General features: G+C 39.0%; 1 protein-coding gene across 1 annotated transcript in view; it reads right to left on the reverse strand.

The window, feature by feature from the left end:
- LOC124774948 (cytochrome P450 9e2-like) overlaps window positions 1–21,704 on the reverse strand; it is a 118,833-nt gene that overhangs the window by 49,505 nt on the left and 47,624 nt on the right. Inside the window, exon 3 of the mRNA XM_047249657.1 lies at window positions 12,044–12,181. Within this exon, the coding sequence (XP_047105613.1) occupies window positions 12,044–12,181 (138 nt within the window). The remainder of the gene's footprint in view (window positions 1–12,043; window positions 12,182–21,704) is intronic.

The raw sequence follows: 21,704 nt of genomic DNA on the forward strand, positions 1-21,704 counted from the left end.
CAAAAACTTACGCATTATTAACAATTTCTGGGGAACAAATAAAACCCCTTCTTTGTTACGCATCATACTGAACAAATGTGTGGTAGCTCCTGTAAATAATAAAATAAAGATTTTGTTTTATTTTCAACTGTTTTGGAGAGATTATAAAATTGTTTATTTGCTTCAAACATCTCAGTTTTATGGGCAATATTTTATCGCAGTATAATTCACTTAAGTAATATTTTTAATAATGCCTCAATTTTATTAAAGCTACTTGCAGTGTTATACTGTTTGCTACTTGCAGTGTTATACTCTTTGCTAAATATGTGTAGCAAGATAGTTTGTGTGTATGTGTGTGTGTGTGTGTGTGTGTGTGTGTGTGTGTGTGCGTATCGGAGAGTTTGGGAATCCTGCCGAGGACAGAGCATGACCTAGGCACTACTCAGAGCCATTTCGCTTTTAGATCTGTGAAAGGATGTACACATTACCATGTCTTTTTTTCTTTTTCGTAAATGTGCATTAGGTATGTTTGTCTTATGACATATTATAAATCCTTGAGGATAACGTCAGTTTGGATTTATGAAACATGTAGCGCATCTAGTCTATTATGAATCTGACCATTTGCGTAGAAGCAGTTGAATACGAAGTCGGTGGTCATCACAGAACAATGTGATAGCTTCAAATTCTGTTTCCATCAGCTCTGCACGTGACCTCCAGTGACATCTGCCTGTTCTCTACGATAAAAAAGGACAAAAACAGAAACGTTTTCAGGACACTGAAGTGATTACATGGAAGTCACTGGAGGCATTATGCGGTGTATCTTCGAATTAATGTTCCAAAGCTGTGGAAAACACATTGGAATACGTGAATTAGGTGGTGAAGATGGTGTAATTTTATGAATTTTGCATGAAGTACTAAATTTGTACTTGTTTTGTGGTCAGTCCTACATGTGCCTGCGATTTGAAAATGGACGACTGTTTTATTAGCATTCGCGGCTTGAAATGAATGAAAATTTAGAGTCGATGCCCGTGGCCTTTAGTTACTCGGAATTTTTTTCTTTATGAATAATGATAATAGCATAGCCCCTCCCCCACCCCTTTCCCTCGTTTCTGTTGTGAACTACAACTCTTCTAGTATGATATAAATATAAATGAAAATTTTTTCTAACAGTCCTATATGGTATAGTATTCACCAAGAAATTTCAATTGATGGATTCTAGCAACACAGATGTAGTTGACTTTACGAATATGTGCCACTTTGAGTACGTGACTTGCAGCATGTGAAATCGTTTTATTTTTGTAAAAGTGTGCAAAAGCTGATATGTTAGTAACCGAATTTAATATGACTGCCGCATGAGAGATTTGACCTGAAATTGACGTTGTCTTTCTATCTCGACTCGTGAACATGACAGCAGCGGATGTTCACCATCAAATGTGCGACGTTCTGTGCACAAGATAATGCTTGAAGCAACGACTCTTAAGTTCGAAGGTTCGCAGCGAAGGAAGTGGGTAATTGGCAAATGACGGAGGAACTGGCGCAAGTGGTGTGATGGTTACAAATAACAGATGTTTCTCAATAACTACTCAATAAACTACTAAAATAAGAAAGGTAGATCAAGAGATATGTTCTTGAGTTAAAAAGGGGATATGCAGAGATGCAGTGTTTCTGCCCTACTGTTGAAGAAGCAATGACGGAAATAAAAGTTCCGGTGTGGGATTAAAATTTGGGGTGAAATGATGCTGTTGATAAGTTTCCCTGATGACAGTGCTGTAATATATTAAAGTGAGGAAGAGTGGCAGGATACGGACTGAGTGTAAACCGAAGAAAGGTGAATGTAATGGGGAGACTGGAATATGGACTGAGAGTAAACCGAGGAAAGGCAAAAGTAATGAGGAGAAGCGAAATGAGATTAGCGATAAACTTAAACATAAAAACCGGGGACCATATAGTAGACAAACTGAAGATTTTGTGCTACCTTCGTCTTTCTCTTTCACTGTGGTCTAAGCAATAGGTTTGTTCCGTTTTCAAAGAATCCAGCCATCTTAATCTGGGTCTTCCTACGGATCTCTTAGCTAACAGTCTGAAATTTAACGCTTGTTTTCGTATCTCGTATCTGGCATTCTATGCAGCGGTTGTAACCAGCTTTGTCGATTCGATTCGATCCTCTAATTTGTGGCATATACTCCAAGATTTGCTCTTAAGTCTTCGTTTCTTAGTGTATCTAATTTTGTGCAGTCTTGTACGTGTTTCAGACATTTCACTTCTGCCACTTGGATTCTGCTTTTTAGTAGTTGTCCAAGTGTTTCACTTCTAAAAAGCAATATGGCGGTTGTTTTTTTGTGTCGCTTCTCTCTTCATTGCTCAGTGTTCTGTTGGCTGCTCGGCTCTTCATTTGATATGTCTGTAGTTTGTTCTCAATGTCGAATTCTTTCCCGTGGCTTACGATAATTACCACGTAAGTGGAAAAGTTAACTTTTTCAATGGTTTTGTTTACTGTTATGATCTTAGTCCTCAGTGGTTTTGTCCCTTTGAAAGCCATCACTTTTTGTTTTTGCAACGGATATTTTCATCTTATATTCTTTAGAAATTTGGTTAAGTCTGTAGACGGATATTTTTAGCGAAGTTTCGCTATCCTATACACTTGCAAGGTCGTCTACAAAAAGCATTGTGATTGTATTACAAATATGTCATGTACTAATTTCAAGCCCAGAGCAATTTCTTGTTTCCATGCCTCAGTTTGCTACCTTAGAAACAAAACAACGCATGACCATGCCACGTTAAAAGACATCTACCAGTTAATATGAAACATAGGCATTAATATAAGGACAATATTTTTGTGCGTATTCCTCTGCAGCTCGGCATTTTATATAGAAGTGAATCATGGGCTGCAGGGAGACAGTAAATGGAGAGAACCGGGGCGTTCGCTGTAGTTTTGCAGAAGGTGGTCTGTTAAGAAATGACGAGATTTGCTACAGAACTAGCGAGAAGAGGAATGTGTGCACAACACTATATCAAGAAACAAGATGACGAGACGTGTTATAACATCCATGATTAACTTCCACTGCACTAGAGGCAACCGTAAAGGGAATAAAGCTGTACGGTAAGACAGGGATTGGAAAACACTCAACAAATAATGGAGGACGTTGGGAAGAGATTGGCGCAGGAGTACAAGTTGCGGCAGGCTGCGTCACATCAGGGAGAAGATAGATGATCCGAGAAAAATAATGAACAGCAAATTCAGTTCCACACATTCTGTCAGTAGGACAGTAATTTTCTTGACGCAAATTGCGATTACGGAAAAAATCTTGGTCGCACAATTCTTTATTAAATGTTACGCGATCCAAAAAATCATCGGGAGACGTAAACAGTGAACAATGTACAGAAATTATAAAAAATACATAACACAAACCAGTATAACGCATAATCTTGACAAACACTGTTTGAGTAATTATTTCAATACAACAAACTGAGCACATGAACTGTATATAGTATTAAAGTTCTCATTTCATAAATATTTCACAAAGAGCAATCTTTATGAAATGAGAAATGCGTTGCTATCCACAGTCCATACGCTCAATTTATTGAGCCTAAAACTAGATTCATGTATAAGTACTGAAATAATTGCGCATACAATGTTTGTCACGATTATGTGTTGTAAGTAGGCTGTTTAGGTTTTTTATTGGTAACGCCATCTCTGTATGAAAATCACTGACTGTGCTGTGTGCAGTCTGTGTCTAGTTTGCATTGTTGTCTGCCATTGTAGTGTTAGGCAGCGGCAGCTGGATGTGAACAGCGCGTAGTGTTGCGCAGTTGGAGGAGAGCCTCCAGCAGTGGTGGATGTGGGGAGAGAGATGGCGGAGTTTTGAAATTTGTCATGAACTGCTATATTTATATATGATGATATCAAGGTAAATACATTGTTTGTTCTCTATTAATATCTTTCATTTGCTAACTATCCCTATCAGTAGTTAGTGCCTTCCATAGTTTGAATCTTTTATTTAGCTGGCAGTAGTGGCGCTCGCTGTATTGCAGTAGCTTGAGCAGCGAAGATTTTTGTGAGGTAAGTGATTTGTGAAAGGTATAGTTTAATGTTAGTCAGGGCCATTCTTTTGTAGGGAATTTTGAAAGTCAGATTGCGTTGCGCTAACAAAATATTGTGTGTCAGTTTAAGGAGAGTCATTTGTAATTGTTCTAAGGGAACGTTTCATATGTCGACCCTTAGCCGAGGATACCTCACTGGAATCTTCTGATTTTTTTTTTCTTGTAGTTTGTGTAATTAGTGTAGCTATTGTTTATTGATAGCGCGTAATCATAGAGAGAATTTCCTTTGTAGTTGTAGTTTTTCATTGTTGTACAGTAAAACAGTTGTGGCATGCATGTAGATTTGCACCAAGTATTTCGCAGCTGCGCTGGCAATTAAGTAGACATTATTTCCATTGCTATGTTATTTTATTTTGCTCTTCAAATTGCGCTTTTCTGCGTTATCGTGTAAAATATTGTGACAATTATGGCGTGTGAAAAACGTAATACTAGGCTCCAAAGTAAACTGAGAAATGACAGTGAAGACGAAAGCAGTGTGTTAGCGCCGCAGAGTAATGAATTAACTAATGTTCAAAGTAGTAATTTGGTAATTGCGCATAGGGAAATGGAGCGGGCGGCAAACAATGGTGTAGACAGTGAAACAGGTAGTGAACAGGGAAGCGTTATCGATCGATTGGTCGGCAACAGCTCGCCTCAGGAATCGGGAATGACAGAACACAATATTGCAAATACTGCAGACTCATTTTCCACTTGTCAAAATGTGAATGTTGCCGGTGCAACTTCACTGCCGAAAAGCACTGAGGAACATGTTTCAGACACCAGTGCATTGTTATTACAATTAATGCAACAAATGGGACAAACGCTTGAAAAGTTAGACACAATGGAACAAAATCAGAGACAAACACAGCAACAGTTAGACACACTGGAACAAAATCAGAGACAAACACAACAACAGCTTCAAAAGTTAGACTCATTGGAACAAACTCTTGAACAAACGCGTGAAGATTTAACTACTGAGTTACATAACATTGAATCGAAATGTCAAAAAGTCTGTAATGACGTAAAAACTCAAATTTGTGAGCATTTTCAACCTATTTTTTTGCGGCATGAAAATGCATTACAGAATCACGAAGCAGCCATAAAAGAACTGCAAATTATTGTTCATGAAAATCATGAGACCTTGCAAGCTAAATTTGACTCAGTTGCATCTACCGATTCGGTTACGCAACTTGCAAAAACTCAGGAAAACTTTAAGGACACAGTAGATACTCTGAAACTTGGTTCAGAAAAACACACTGAAGAAATAAGTACACTATCGGGGAAAGTAGCCGAACTTTCGGATCAGGTCACTAACTTATCTACAAAGGTGGATGATGATCTGAATGACACAAGACCCGTAGCCTTCACTGACACAGAAGAGTATGAACAAATAAGAAAATTCAAACAAAATCAGAATCAAATTAATACACAACACCAAAGAGAAATCCGGGAAGTACAAGATCAGCTGACTCAGGTAATACAAGAATTACATATTTCAGAGGACACTCGCGCTCCAATACGGGAAGAGGGACATAGAAATACGGAAAAGCCGCAAAATAATAACACAGGGCATTTCGGAAGTTATGAAAGAAATTGGCAATGTGCACCAAATCTTGAGATGGAACGGCCGACACGACCTAACAATGACCGATATGCGACTCGCCGACATGATGATTTTGACTATAAGCTGTTCATTACTACACGTAAATTCAAAACATTTAAGAATTCTGGCAACGACATTCATCCACAAGCATGGCTCCATCAATTCTCTCATTGTTTTCCTCCCAACTGGTCGTTGGAACACAGATTAGAATTTATGTGTGGCTACTTAGAGAATGAACCAGCTGTGAGAATGCGATCGGTCATTCACGATTGCCACAGTGAAGGAGAATTTTACCATGCCTTCCTCTCAGCATATTGGTCTCAAGCCACACAAGACCGAGTAAAACATGGTATCATAATGATGAAACATTTCGAACAATCTGAATTCTCCAGTCTTGTGAAATATTTTGAAGACATATTGCACAAAAATCAGTACCTGTCAAACCCATACAGCCCCTCAGAACTCATCCGCATTTGCTTAATCAAATTACCTGAACATTTACGGCATATTATTTTAGCAGGACGTTGCAAAGACGACATTGAAGCTTTTCAGGGACTGTTACAAGAATTAGAAATTGACACAGACAGTCGCGGGATGCGAAAACAGGAACACAACAATTACAGGTCACATCCGTCACAATTCCGTGACGACAGAAACAATAACTGGCCACGACAAGCCTATTCTCACAACACAAATCGTGACCGAAACAGACACCACCCGTATGACAACCATTGGCAGAGTAATAGTTACAGAGAAAGATCGCATTTCCGTAGTAATGAATATGACAGAGATAACCATAGAAACAGACAATATGGCAATCAGAACTATTATTATCAAGGGAGACAGAATAATTTCAGACGCAACAGTTCAGCGTGCAGTTACGATTCAGGGAGAAATTCTCCACCACGTGACCGACACGAAAGAAACTGTGTAAGCTACCGACAAAACGACAGACCTGAATTCCATCAGAACTGGCGAGCTTTAAACAGAGCTGGGCCCTCTCGGCAAGGCGAATTTGTGGAAGTTAGGCCTACTAATCCCAGTAACGACGCACGGCAACAAAGAGACAGACAATGACTCGCACCGCTGGCATACACGTGCGCCGGCTGGCTCCGAGAAAAATAACATTATATTTGGTACTGCTAATGAGATTTTAATGCAACATTTTGGTTTACTTGAATATACATTCTGAATTAAAGTACTTTATGAGAGATACCAGATGACACAGTGGTTAGTTTATGTGACAGCTACACGAGTTTATCATGACGCTACTAATGAGTGACAATATACAATGTTGCTTTTCTAGTGTTTCTGTTTTATTTCTGCACAGTTTTTCTGTTTTATTCTGCAAAGTAAAACATGTTTTAGTAGTAACTTTTGTGGTATAGCTACAGTGAGATTGCCTTTTCCGTAGCACAACAATACGTTACAGCACAGTACTTTCTTCATCATGGCAATAAGCGTAATAACTAAGATATCTATACATAAAGCATTTCACTTTTGTTTATTATGAGGTAAGTACATTGACTTCTGCAGAACTTAGCTTTCAGAGGACGATAACTACGACACTTCCACACAGATTATGTTGCAACAAGACGCACATTTAGCGCTACAGTACACGTATTTGAGTGATTAATTTTGTACTTAAAACATTTATTTTTAAAGATTTTTGAATTACAAAGAAAGTTTTCCGTGATACATTTCATTCCATTGCTGTAATCTGTAACACCTGAGGGTATAATTACATTAATCCTCAGGGGGTACACGCCTACTTTGTGTACCATGTGTGTGGCAACCACAAGGAACCCTAGCTAATATGGTATTTCCTCATACAACTTTACACATCGGTACCATATTTCTCTAACACACAAATTACACAGCTATCTGATCATATAACTGAGAGATAAACTTTTTTTATTACATCAGTGACAGATGTTTACGCAATTACACAGTTGGATAACTTCACACTTATGAAATTGTTTATTGTCTGTACTTCGTGAAATGCTCATATTTTTTCGGAACCGTTGTGATACTATGAGAGTTTTGAATGATATATTTGGTAAGGGAGCATGATTTTAAAGTACGTTTGAGGTAGATGACATTATTGAAATGAGCAGAGAATATTTTTTTAGGGTTTGAAATTATTGCAGAAAGCTACGACGTTTTTGAGATTTGACTGAGGTGTTATGATGTTATTATTACGACGATGATGTGTATTATGTTGTTGAGGAATGTTTATTATGCTATGTATTTCTCATGATGAAATATTGAAGAAGTGTCGACGAATGTGTATATGTATAATGAGGTAAGGAATAATGAGTAGTGTTTAGGGACTCTGATTTGTGGAAAAGGTTGTTGGAAACCAAGAATCGTACTTTAAGAGTTATGAAATGTGCGTAAATGCGTGACTGTATCACAATGCTGACGAATATTTTATTTGGACACTTATATTTATAGGATTTTCTTTCTACAGATTTGCAACACTAATTCTTGACCTGTGAAATATTTTTATGTGAGACTGTCACGGTAGCGGAAACTGCTGTCGTAAATATTTCCGTAAGAAAGTTAAGTGACCACCTGCACGTAATGCGTCGCGGGCACCCACCTGGGCGACAGCTGCCCGAAAAAAAAAGCCATTAGCCTTTCAGCGGCACAGGTAGAAAGGGGAGGCCATTGTCCTCGCTATTGACATTTCCTTGTTGAAAGCATACTGTGGAGGTCGTAATTTATGATATTTACTGAAATGCCTAATGAAACGATGAGAAACATTTCACGGCTATTGTCTTGCTAGTTGAGAAAAATGCCATATGGCTTGCTTTATGTATTTATTTACACATTTTGTTTAATATTAAGTTTCTAGCTGCACTTCAGCATTGGTTAAAATAAAATTTAATGTATGTACTAATATAGTTATTTTATGCCTACAGATCCAGTCAATAAGAAATTTATGATCTACTTCCAAGAAAACGAGGGCACATAAATATACATTTCCTTTCACAGGAATTGCATAAATAATTTCTTTACGATTTGGTAACATATCTGCTAGTGTAAGTTCACGTGATGCATCACTCTAGTGTTAAGATGTGACATAGGTATCAGACATGGCCATTTTAGTGTAATATTTTTTCTGCTTGAGCTATGTCATGTTTAGGTATAAGTTGCTGCTGTTTGCCAGGCATAGTGTTATTGAATTTGACTTTGTATTATTCTGTTAAGCCAGTTTTACTAATGATTTATTTTTATTGTTTGCTGCACATTGCCTTAGATTAGTTGTAATATTACAATTGCTTTGCTAATCTCTTAATGCTGCTTGCTTTGCAAATCTGCGTTTTTTTTTTCATTGCTGTTTATATTAATTGTTTTATGTGCTGCTGCATTGCCTTGTCCCTTAGTTTAGCATCTGAGCTCAGTAGATTTAAGTTAGCTTAAGAGGGGGTAGACTATATAAGAAACTGACTATGGAGAATAGGTAAAGAATGCATTGCGAAGTTATATGAAAAAGATTTGGGCCTAAATGAGTATTGTACAATCAGAAATAATTATTTTGAAAGAAATATGAACAGAATACAGAAAGCAGGCTTAGATAGGACTTTTTGGGAATAATGATGAACAAAGGGAGATCTCCATGCAAAATACTGCAGTAAAACAAACCCTGTCCTTTCCCTTTTGTGTTATCCCACTATATGTTTGTGTACCCTTGTGTATTTGTTTTCTTCCTGTCTCTGTGTACTGTTTCATAGAACTTTTTTCTCTTCTAATACTAAGTTACATTCACTATGATGAGGAATACTGTTATCCTCAAATACAATTGGCATTAATAATGTGTTATTTACTTTGTAAAGATGTTTAGACATTATTTATTCTGTTTTATGTTGATGCTCATGTGTGAAGTTGATGTTTCGAAAGTTATTCTGATCTTTTATGTATGTACTTATGTCATAATTCCTGTAACACTGACGTATATGTCTATTTCTATTCTTTTGTAACGCCTGTTTTACTACAAATGTTATCTGTATTGTTATGTTCTTTAATGATGTATTTTGTACCTTTGTAATTGTATTCTCATGTTATAAAATTGTAATTGACACCAGATCATCTTATTATTAACTTGTAAGTTACATTTCACTGCACACGTTTCTGTTGGTCATAGTATATGGACAATACGTGAGAAGTAGGGACTATTAGTGTTTGCACGTGTGTTAATGATTCAGCAAGGGACTGGATAACAGCATTGTTGGTTCTAAGGACACTTCCAAAAACTTTGTGAGTGCACAAGTGGTGGTTTATGGACTTGCTACATTATCCGCAAGACTCTTCAATGGTGATTGTGCACCTGCACAGTCACAACAGATGGCTGCTGGCTATCTCTACAAGGACTACAGTGGGTCTACATCTTTGATGATCCATCAATACCATTATTTCTACAAGGACTACAGTGGGTCTGCACCCCTATACTGTAATCTCTACCAGGACTACAGTGGGTCTACTCTGTGATGACCTACCTACCAGTATTCTTCAAAACGTCGAATGACTCTGCTGTGGGTTTCCTCTGTTGTGGCCCATTACCTGTCTGCACGTCGAGAGTCAGCACTCTCTTTCCGTTGGAAGAACAACACTACTTCTTCAAGACTGCATGGAAATCCACTACTTCTGTGTGCATTTTCTTTTACTAATGAGACTTTGAGAAAAAAAACTGTAATTACTATTATGATGAATGATCAGGACTGTCTTTATGGACTGTGAGAAAATTTTAGCTTTTGACCAACATTGTATCAATAAGTGTGTGCCTTTGATTTCTTTGTTATTGTAATTGTGAAAAAGTTTTAACAAATCTGTATTGGCCACTGCCCAAACCAATTTGTAAAATTTATTGTGGGGAGCATGGGGGCTATGTAAGTAGGCTGTTTAGGTTTTTTATTGGTAACGCCACCTCTGTATGAAAATCACTGACTGTGCTGTGTGCAGTCTGTGGCTAGTTTGCATTGTTGTCTGCCATTGTAGTGTTGGGCGCTGGATGTTAACAGCGCGTAGCGTTGCGCAGTTGGAGGAGAGCCGCCAGCAGTGGTAGATGTGGGGAGAGAGATGGCGGAGTTTTGAAATTTGTCATGAACTGCTATATTTATATATGATGATATCAAGGTAAATACATTGTTTGTTCTCTATTAATATCTTTCATTTGCTAACTATCCCTATCAGTAGTTGGTGCCTTCCATAGTTTGAATCTTTTATTTAGCTGGCAGTAGTGGCGCTCGCTGTATTGCAGTAGCTTGAGCAGCGAAGATTTTTGTGAGGTAAGTGATTTGTGAAAGGTATAGTTTAATGTTAGTCAGGGCCATTCTTTTGTAGGGAATTTTGAAAGTCAGATTGCGTTGCGCTAACAAAATATTGTGTGTCAGTTTAAGCACAGTCATGTATAGTTGTTTAAAGGGGACGTTTCAGTGTTACTTACTTTTCATCATTTATGTACATTTTCCACAGCTTATGTCTGACGATGATTTTTCTAAACCCGTAACATTCAGTAAAGAATTATGCGATAAAGACTTTTCCATGATTGCAGTTTGTATTAAATGTGAAAGGTTGCCTACCTCTACCATGGAAGAATTCCGGGATCGAGTAATGGAAATCAATTTTTCCTAATTTCTTAAAAGTACAAGTAAAAAAGTCTCTTTTCACATTTGATTTTACAATGTCGAAATTTTTTGCTGCTAGTGAACGATTTATAGTGTTTAAACCTTGTTCCGCTAGAATTATTGGCATTCTCAGTATGACAGGTAAATTATAATCCTGTCATGTATGATATAACCATAATTACTGCTAGATACTACTCATAACATTTTTTCCATATTTGCATGTAACAATGTGGTGATCCTGACGCTTCATCCAAAACAGAGATTTAGCATACTCTATAATACTGTGATTGTTAAGAAAAGCCCACCTAAAAAGATTTCAACGAAAGAATGTCTGCAGTAATTATTGTATGCAGGAGGATTTGCGGTAAGTTCCTGAACCCACAACCTTTACGGGAAGTAGAGGCGATAATTAGGCTATATTTATTTGCATAAATTACTAATTCGGTTAACACTAAATGAACCAAATAATTTTGCAAAAAGATATTAAATGAAAGTGATTAGTGATGTTAGTACAAAGGGAAAAAATGACTGGTGGGCACAGATAATCCTATACTTTTTCATGGTAACCCACATTAAACATATTAGTAAGAACATATACTACTACTAACCCATGTGAAGTGTGTTTCCTATTATCATGTTAATTAGTACATTTCGTAAGTCCAATTTCCATCTCAAAGCTGCACCTGGTTAAAAGCGGGGACATCCGTTCGCATGTCCAAACAGATTTTGTTTATTAGCCTCACATACTCACTCTCATGCTCCGCTGTTTTCTTCGTCAAATACTCAACCATCTGGTGTCCAATCTCGGTCATTAGTAAGAACATGTTCTTCATCTTCATCGAAGAGAAAGCTGGGCTCAGGGTGCATCGCATGTCGTGCCACTCTCTACCTGAGGTGGAAAAATGACGTGAAGATTATGCAGTGCATTTGTTCCCTACAAAATGGGCAGAATTGTAACTGGAACAAAAGAATGCATTTACTACGCTGCTCTTAGCCCTTAGCAACTGATTAAGGCCATCATGCTCTTTCCTTAAGATAGAAAAACATTTTGTGATTGCTTAGTGCATGTGGATTCTGTACAAAATAGGCAGTACCTAAACTACTTAGAGTAAGTTGTGATATCTGATTAGCATGTATCATGGAGTGTAATTAAAAGAAGATACGAGACATGCCTTGTTAACTTTAATTACGCTGAACAAAATTTATGATGTAGTATAGTAATAGACTTAGAGAAAGCTTTTCACAATGTTGACTGGAGTACTCTCTTTCAAATTCTGAAGATGGCAGGTGATAAATATAGGGAGCGAAAGGCTATTTACAATTTGTACAGAAACCAGATGGCAGTTATAAGAGTCGAGGGGATGACAGGGAAGCAATCGTTGGTAAGGGAGTAAGACAGGGTTGTAGCCTATCCCCGATGTTATTCAATCTGTATATTGAGCAAGCAGTAAAGGAAACAAAAGAAAAATTCGGAGTAGGAATTAAAATCCATGGAAAAGAAACAAAAACTTTGAGCTTCGCCGATGACATTGTAATTCTGTCAGAGACAGCAAAGAGCCTGGAAGAGCGCTTCAACGGAATGGACAGTGTCTTGAAAGGAGGATATAAGATGAACATCAACATAAGCAAAACGAGGACAACGGAATGTAGTCGAATTAAATCAGGTGATGCTGAGGAAATTAGATTAGGTGATGAGACACTTAAAGTAGTAAAAGAGTTTTGCTATTTGGGGAGATAAATAGAGAAATTTGTTAACATCGAGTATAGATTTAAATGTCAGGAAGTCGTTTCTGAAAGTATTTGTGTGGAGTGTAGCCATGTATGGAAGTGAAACAAGGATAAATAGTTTAGACAAGAAGAAAATAGAAGCTTTCGAAATGTAGTGCTACAGAAGAATGCTGAAGATTAGATAGGTACACCACATAACTAATGAGGAGATATTGAATAGAATTCGGGAGAAGAGAAATTTGTGGCACAACTTGACTAGAAGAAGGGATCGCTTGGTAGGACATGTTCTGAGGCATCAAGGGATCACCAATTTAGTATTGGAGGGCAGCGTGGAGAGTAAAAATCGTGGAGTGAGACCAAGAGATGAATACACTAAGCATATACAGAAGGATGCAGGCTGCAGTAGGTACTGGGAGATGAAGAAGCTTGCACAGGATAGATTAGCACGCAGAGCTGCATCAAACCAGTCTCTGGACTGAAGACAACAACAACAACATGGTAATAATTTCAGAAACAAAGCCATTTCTCAGTGATAAGACCATAATTTGACGTAAATAGCTTATAATAGTTTTGCTACGGTTGGAATCTCCTGTCGACGATTTTTTCCGTGTTTGCGAGTTAAATGTGGGTTTTTAAAATTCAGGTTCTGAAAATCACGCTTTTTATGTTTACACCAACATTATTCGACACTCATGTATCACCTTCCGTATATCTCGACTTATTTCTGTAAAAAAATTATACCAATTTAGTGGTGGTTTTTCTATTTAGGACCTAAAAACTGTAGCATTTGCATTTTATTTATTTTGTTTCGATTGCTCTCCTGAAAATTACGTTAATTGTGGAAGTTAATTTGTAGATGTCGGCTAGTTTTTACGCCTTTTTATCGTTTCATATAGAGTCATCTGCAAGGTAGTCGGAAGAGTTTGCTTAAGAAGTTGTTTATCATGAAAATACCTTTTCAAGAGTAATAGTTGTGTGTTTCTTCTACTAACGTTTTAGTTCAGTTGTCTTTCTATTGTGGGTATATACTGTTTTCCTCATCTGTTACATAAAAAACGAGATCAGAGAAAACACTTACGTCGCTACACGCATCGAGAGACGCTTATTACTGTCGCCGCTCATTTGTTCGGTTTGTTTTTGTTCAAATTTGGCGCCAGTTTCGACTGTTTGACGCATGTTGTTGTGATAGCTGCTGAAGGAAAAATCATCTGACGTCTGTACATGTGTGTGTAATCCGAGAGAGAGAGAGAGAGAGGGAGGGGAGGGGGACAGAGAGAGAGACAGGGAGAGAGCGAGGGTTGGGGAGCGACTGAGAAGCGGCAGATGTTTTCCATCAATCGAGAATGGTTGATATACTCTTATTTCATTCGAGGAAGTGTGTTTAATTCATTAAGTGTTGCAAACTGTTTTATTGCACAGTGTCATGTCTGTTTTTAAAACATTATTTACGTGAATTAATACTTTTTATGTGCTGTTTTTTGTCTATTGCAAGTTTTCCTTAGAGTCTATTGCTTTCTTTGAGGATGTTGAGATCAGTGGTGGATTTCCTATATGAAGCAGTCTGCAACAGTGGAATGTGTACCGTAACTTTTTGAGGCTCTGAGGTATTCGGAATTCTTAGTATTAAAATTCCTGTATGTTTGTCCTATGTAGACAGACTGGCAGGAACTACAACTTAACTGACAGAATCCATGTTTGATAAATTTAAATGTGGAGGCTTCCTTACTTTTTAGATTTTTCTGTAACGTACTTGTTTGGGAGGAATGGTATTTGTAGTCCTTATTTTTGCAGAATGTTCCACAATTTGTGGAAATTTTTGTTGTTGTTGTGGTGTTCCTTGCAACGTGTTCCTGTTTCCTTTTGTTCCAACACTTGACAAATACAGGTTCGTCACTGGGTCCCAACCCGCGATGATCAAAGTTGATTCAAGGTGAGACTGGATTTTATTACACTAGTTACACCCTATTTACAACACAGTGTTGATTTACTTTTAGCAAGCACAGGTTAAATACTAAACCTATAACTTATAGTAAAACGGCTAAACGACGAGCTGATAACTAATATACAACATCTCAAGTGTGTTGTGCATCGCCATACTGAAACCTATCTGCCAATTCACGCTCACGACATCCCAACCTCAGAACAGCTAGCAACCTGGTGAACGGTAACTTCAGTCACCACAAAACGTTTGGGAAAGAATGGTGCAGTAATACTCCATAGAGCTCTACACCTTTCTCCAAGACAGCAACAAACATGTGAACTTGACCTACCCCAGAGGACATGGTATACACTCAGCAGGATCCCCAGACTAATCGTGGGGGAAACAGTGACCTGGTGTACAGATGGGGGAACTGTATGACTGCATTATAGCTTCCCAAGACAGTCAGACACACTGAGCAGAGTGCTTTGAAAATTCGTGTCTTGGAAACCCCTCGGACTTCTTTGACACTTTAGTCGATGTGATAAATTATTTAAATGATACGTTTATATACTTGTAAAATATATGCATATGTTATTTGTATTTCTGAAGTGATATGTAGTTGGCACACAATTAATAATAACAATATGCGTGCCCTGCGATTCCTCCTTTCCACCATTCCTTTAAATATAGCTTCCAACAACTATCCAGGTAAATGTGTCCCAGCATTCTGTCTCTTCAGTTCATTATGTTCTTTATTGGCCTTCTTTATCGTTCACCCATTGCACGACTTCATTTTCCATTAGTTGATGGATACAGCTGATATTACACATCGACCGTTTCGCAGCCCAACAGTGCATGTTCGAACACAGTTCTTGGCTAATCTTTTCTTGGTCTCAGGTTTTATATTTTTGGATTTTACCAGCTGTTTTCTTTTATAGAAATGTGTTTTACCTTGTACAAAACGGCAGTTACATCTTTCTTGCATCTTTATCTGTTCCAGTAACAAGGCATCAAAATTCTTCCACTTCGTCCAGTGTGTCTTGTGTAAGTTTAGCATTTAGTGATCCGGAATGTTCACCTTTTATTCACATCATTACCTTAGAATTATTTGCGTTTGCATGCATAAAATGGATGTTAGCTTAGACAAGTCCAATTTCATTAAGGACCTGACTTAATTGTTTTCCACTTTCGGCGACTGATGCTAAGTCATCGGTAAACCATACAGTGCCAATTTTCAGTCTACATCTACATCTACATACATATTCCGCAAGCCACCTGACGGTGTGTGGCGGAGGGTACTTTGAGTACCTCTATCGGTTTTCTCTTCTATTCCAGTCTCGTATTGTTCGTGGAAAGAAAGATTGTCGGTATGCCTCCGTGTGGGCTCTAATCTCTCTGATTTTATCCTCATGGTCTCTTCGCCAGATATACGTAGGAGGGAGCAATATACTGCTTGACTCGTCGGTGAAGGTATGTTCTCGAAACTTCAACGAAAGCCCGTACCGAGCTACTGAGCGTCTCTGCTACAAAGTCTTCCACTGGAGTTTATCTATCATCTCCGTAACGCATTGGCGATTACTAAATGATCCTGTAACGAAGCGCGCTGCTCTCCGTTGGATCTTCTCTATCTCTTCTATCAACCCTATCTGGTATGGATCCCACACTGCTGAGCAATATTGGAGCAGTGGGCGAACATGTGTACTTTAACCTACTTCCTTTGTTTTCGGATTGCATTTCCTTAGGATTCTTCCAATGAATCTCAGTCTGGCATCTGCTTTACCGACGATCAACTTTATATGATCATTCCATTTTAATTCGCTCCTAATGCCTACTCCCAGATAATTTATGGAATTAACTGCTTCCAGTTGCTGACCTGCTATATTGTAACTAAATGATAAAGGATCTTTCTTTCTATGTGTTCGCAGCACATTACACTTGTCTACATTGAGATTCAATTGCCATTCCCTGCATCATGCGTCAATTCGCTGCAGATCCTCCTGCATTTCAGTACAATTTTCCATTGTTACAACCTCTCGATACACTACAGCACCATCCGCAAAATGCCTCAGTGAACTTCCGATGATATCCACAAGGTCATTTAAGTATATTGTGAATAGCACGGTCCTACGACACTCCCCTGCGGCACACCTGAAATCACTCTTACTTCGGAAGACTTCCTCCATTGAGAATGACATGCTGCGTTCTGTTATCTAGGAACTCTTCAATCCAATCACACAATGGGTCTGATAGTCCATATGCTCTTACTTTGTTCATTAAACGACTGTGGGGAACTATCGAACGCCTTGCGAAAGTCAAGAAACACGGCATCTACCTGTGAACCCGTGTCTATGGCCCTCTGAGTCTCGTGGACGAATAGCGTGAGCTGGGTTTCACACGATCGTCTTTTTCGAAACCCATGCTGATTTCTACAGAGTAAATTTATAGTCTCCAGAAAAGTCATTATACTCGAACGTAATACGTGTTCCAAAATTCTACAGCTGATCGACGTTAGAGATATGGGTCTATAGTTCTGCTCATCTGTTCGACGTCCCTTCTCGAAAACGGGGATGACCTGTGGCCTTTTCCAATCCTTTGGAACGCTACGCTCTTCTAGAGACCTACGGTACACCGCTGCAAGAAGGGGGGCAAGTTCCTTCGCGTACTCTGTGTAAAATCGAAATGGTATCCCATCAGGTCCAGCGGCCTTTCATCTTTTGAGCTATTTTAATTGTTTCTGTATCCCTCTGTCGTCTATTTCGATATCTACCATTTTGTCATCTGTGCGACAATCTAGAGAGGGAACTACAGTGCAGTCTTCCTCTGTGAAACAGTTTTGGAAAAAGACCTTTAGTATTTCGGCCTTTAATCTGTCATCCTCTGTTTCAGTACCATTTTGGTCACAGAGTGTGTGGACATTTTGTTTTGATCCACCTACCGCTTTGACACAAGACCAAAATTTCTTAGGATTTTCTGCCAAGTCAGTAGATAGAACTTTACTCTCGAATTCATTGAACGCCTCTCGCATAACCCCCCTCACAATAAATTTCGCTTCGCGTAATTTTTGTTTATCTGCAAGGCTTTGGCTATGTTTATGTTTGCTGTAAAGTTCCCTTTGCTTCCGCAGCAGTTTTCTAACTCGGTTGTTGTACCACGGTGGCTCTTTTCCATCTATTACTATCTTGCTTGGCACTTATTCATCTAATGCATACTGTACAATGGTTTTTAACTTTGTCCACTGATCCTCAACACTATTTGTACTTGAGACAAAACTTTTGTGTTGAGTCGTCAAGTACTGTGATATCTGCTTCTTGTCACTTTTGCTAAACAGAAAAATCTTCCTATCTTTTTTAATAGTTCTATTTACGGCTGAAATCATCGATGCCGTAACCGCTTTATGATCGCTGATTCCCTGTTCTGCGTTAACTGTTTCAGATAGTTCGGGTCTGTGTCACCAGAAGATCTAATATGTTATCGCCACGAGTCGGTTCTCTGTTTAACTGCTCAAGGTAGTTTTCAGATAAAGCACTTGTCAGATAATGCTACTGCAGGTAGCTCCTGTTTTGAGGTCTTTACTTCGCTCACTGCCTCTTCAATATTCAAGCTAACCTCGTGGGTGACAACGTACAGCCTCGCCTTCCACGATTGCTGATTTTACCCTCTTGTATCACTCCGTTGGTACTGCCTACTCAAGTCTACTTCGCATGGTTTGCCTTACATTTTACTCCCTGCAACTGATACTAGACAACCTTAGAATGGAAAAATTACCCCATTCCACATTATTAAAAGCCTTCTCTAAATCTGTGAATGCGATGTATGTTTCCTAATCTCTCCCAGACCTGCACTCTATATTAACCGCAGCACTAGCGTTGCTTCTCGAGTGGCTCCGGTTCTTCTAAAACCACGTGCTCCTCCCTAATCTGTTGGTACTTTCAGTTTTGCCTTTCATTCTTCGATACTCCCGTACTCTTGATGCATGTCGCACTAGACTGGTTGTATGGTAATTATCACATCTATGGGCTCCTTTTTTCCTCGGAAGTGTTAAAATGAGATAACTTTCAATCGCGAGCCTGAATCGTTTTAGCTTTCCGTCCCCCTCCTTTTACTGGTGCCCATACGGAGTTCCGCTGGTATTTCATCAAAGCACGCATATTTTTTGCATCCGAAATTGTGCAAAACTTTTTTGAAGTTTAGAAATGAGAATTGTATCCTTAGCATCTTCTTACACCGTGTCCTCGTTTTCAGTGATCTTAATTTTTCCTAAGCAGTTCTAAAATTTCTTCAAGTATTTTTTCCATCTCCTCTAATTTTTTTCTGGTACGACGAAAATTGATCCCTTTAGTTTCGTGATTTGCAGTAACATTTACATTTTTCGTCGCGACGTATATTACTGCTATTTAAGAGCTTGCCTTAGCATTCATACTGTCTCTCTCCTGCCGCCTCAGTTTCGTCTTTCATCAAAATAGGAGAAGACATGTGAAGATGATATGAATAATTTAACCATTCTCTCCCCGTCGCTAGGGATGACTGGTTAGGAATGACACTGGAAGAAAGATAGTTGCCATCGTAAACGTTTAAGATATACCATGTTAACTTTAAACGAAAAATGTAAAGTAGCAAATAAAAAGATATATTAAGTAAATTCTTTTTGACATGTTTCCATTTTTTCATGGCATATTTAATACTGGACTACAGTTTTTAATAGATACGGAATGGCAGTACGGCAACATAGGCCTAGCGCTAAACTAAAGAACTCGTGCTAAACTAAAGAAATCGTAAGAAAAGGTAAATATCAGTTACGTTAATAAGACGTTAATAAGATCCATTTTCATCCAAGAAAGATATTATAACTTTCATTATCAAATTACGTTCTTGGACTCTCATAAGTGTGCTAATCGTTCCGAGCAGCCTGAAACATTCTTCAAATAAATCAGAAAAAACACTTGCAATAAAAGAAATAAATAAAATAACAAATAAATAAACACCGTCTGGATCACTTCTTTTATTACCGACTACCATTTTCAATCTGCGCTGCAATTCAGCTTCAGATCTTGTTGGAATAGGAAAAACAGACAGTAAGAATAAAAATTACGAAAGACTGACATTACAAACATTATATAAGAGGCGTTCAAAAAGAAACGAGCCGGAGTCTGGAACGCGCAAACCGGAGGAGGGTAGTGTCGTGCGTGGCGTGCGTGACGATGTGGTGTGGTGTCGGCCAGAGCGTGGAAGTTCACTGCCCGGATGCCAGATGCATTGCCGACGGAGACGTGGAGGCGTCGGAAGAAGAGCAAAGAGGTGTTGGTCGTTTCCTGACAGCGGAAGGAGCCGGAGGAACGGACAGTCACCGGCGGAAGTCACAAGTGTACGGCGAGCACTGCATGACCCTTACAAGGGCCGAGGCGCGGCCCAAGCGCTTCAGGGAAGCACGGGCGCCGTCAGCCGATGACGCACGGTCTGGAGCACCACTCTGCACCACCGGCGACGTCGTCCAGCTGGTGGATCCACTCACTACCCAGGACCGCCGAGTGACGGTGGAAGCCAGAGTCCCCTCAAAAAGGCTCTCCAGGGGCGAACGACTCACCTTGGACGACGACGTCCAGCTGTACGTGCGGACCTGGCTAACATCGCAGCCCCGGGAATTTTATGAGACAGCCATTCACCGCCTTGTGTCACAGTGGGACAAGCGTCTCAACAGCCAGGGTCAGTACTTCCAACACACAGGTACTGGTTTCTGTAAATATGCCTCCGGCTCGTGTCTTTTTGAACGCCCCTTATAACGAGAGGCTGCACAGTTACCAAAAACGTATTACGAAAAATCACACATACCCGCCGCAAATTGCAGTCTGGCAACTAACATAAAACAGGAAGATTGTGGGTGAAGTAAATTTTGTTTGTTTTATTACATGACAAATGTATATAACGTAGCCTAGCAAATTTTGTATAGCCACGTGACGCGTGCGTATGTCATAGGCTAGTATATTGAAACAGAGTCAAAGAGATTCCTGCACCATTAAAAAAACTAAAATACAGTAAGTAATGAAATCCAGGACTAAAACAGATGATAATGAAATCGATTCCCGTATCATGATGCATCATACAATATATATATATATATATATATATATATATATATATATATATATATATATATATACAGTAATATATGACACATCATACATACAGAAATCTATTTCATGATCATGTGGCCGGCCGAAGTGGCCGAGCGATTCTAGGCGCTACAGTCTGGAACCGCGCGAACGCTACGGTCGCAGGTTCGAATCCTGCCTCGGGCATGGATGTGTGTCATGTCCTTAGGTTAGTTAGTTTTAAGTAGTTCTAAGTTCTAGGGGACTGACGACCTCAGAAGTTAAGTCCCATAGTGCTCAGAGCCATTTGAACCATGATCATCTGACTACAAAAAATTTGACATATGCACGTGACTACAATAATTTTTCCCCGACCCAGAACCTGTCTACCAGTATAAAGACAAGGCTTCCGATCCAGATTCTAAACCAGTCAGGTTCCTTTCAGACTATGCTGATACAATAGCTCCAGACTCAGCAATCAGATACAACCGCTCGCTCGTAGGAAGATCCGTACCCAAAGACTGAAAAGTTGCACAAGTCACACCAGTACCCAAGAAAGGAAGTAGGAGTTATCCGCTGAGTTAGAGACCCGTATCACTCAACGTCGATTTGCGCAGGGATTTGGAACATATACTGTGCTTGAACATTATGTTCTAGCAGACGGCACTTCCCGATGT

The sequence above is a fragment of the Schistocerca piceifrons genome, chromosome 2 (assembly GCF_021461385.2).
Source record: "Schistocerca piceifrons isolate TAMUIC-IGC-003096 chromosome 2, iqSchPice1.1, whole genome shotgun sequence".
Lineage (NCBI taxonomy): Eukaryota > Metazoa > Arthropoda > Insecta > Orthoptera > Acrididae > Schistocerca > Schistocerca piceifrons.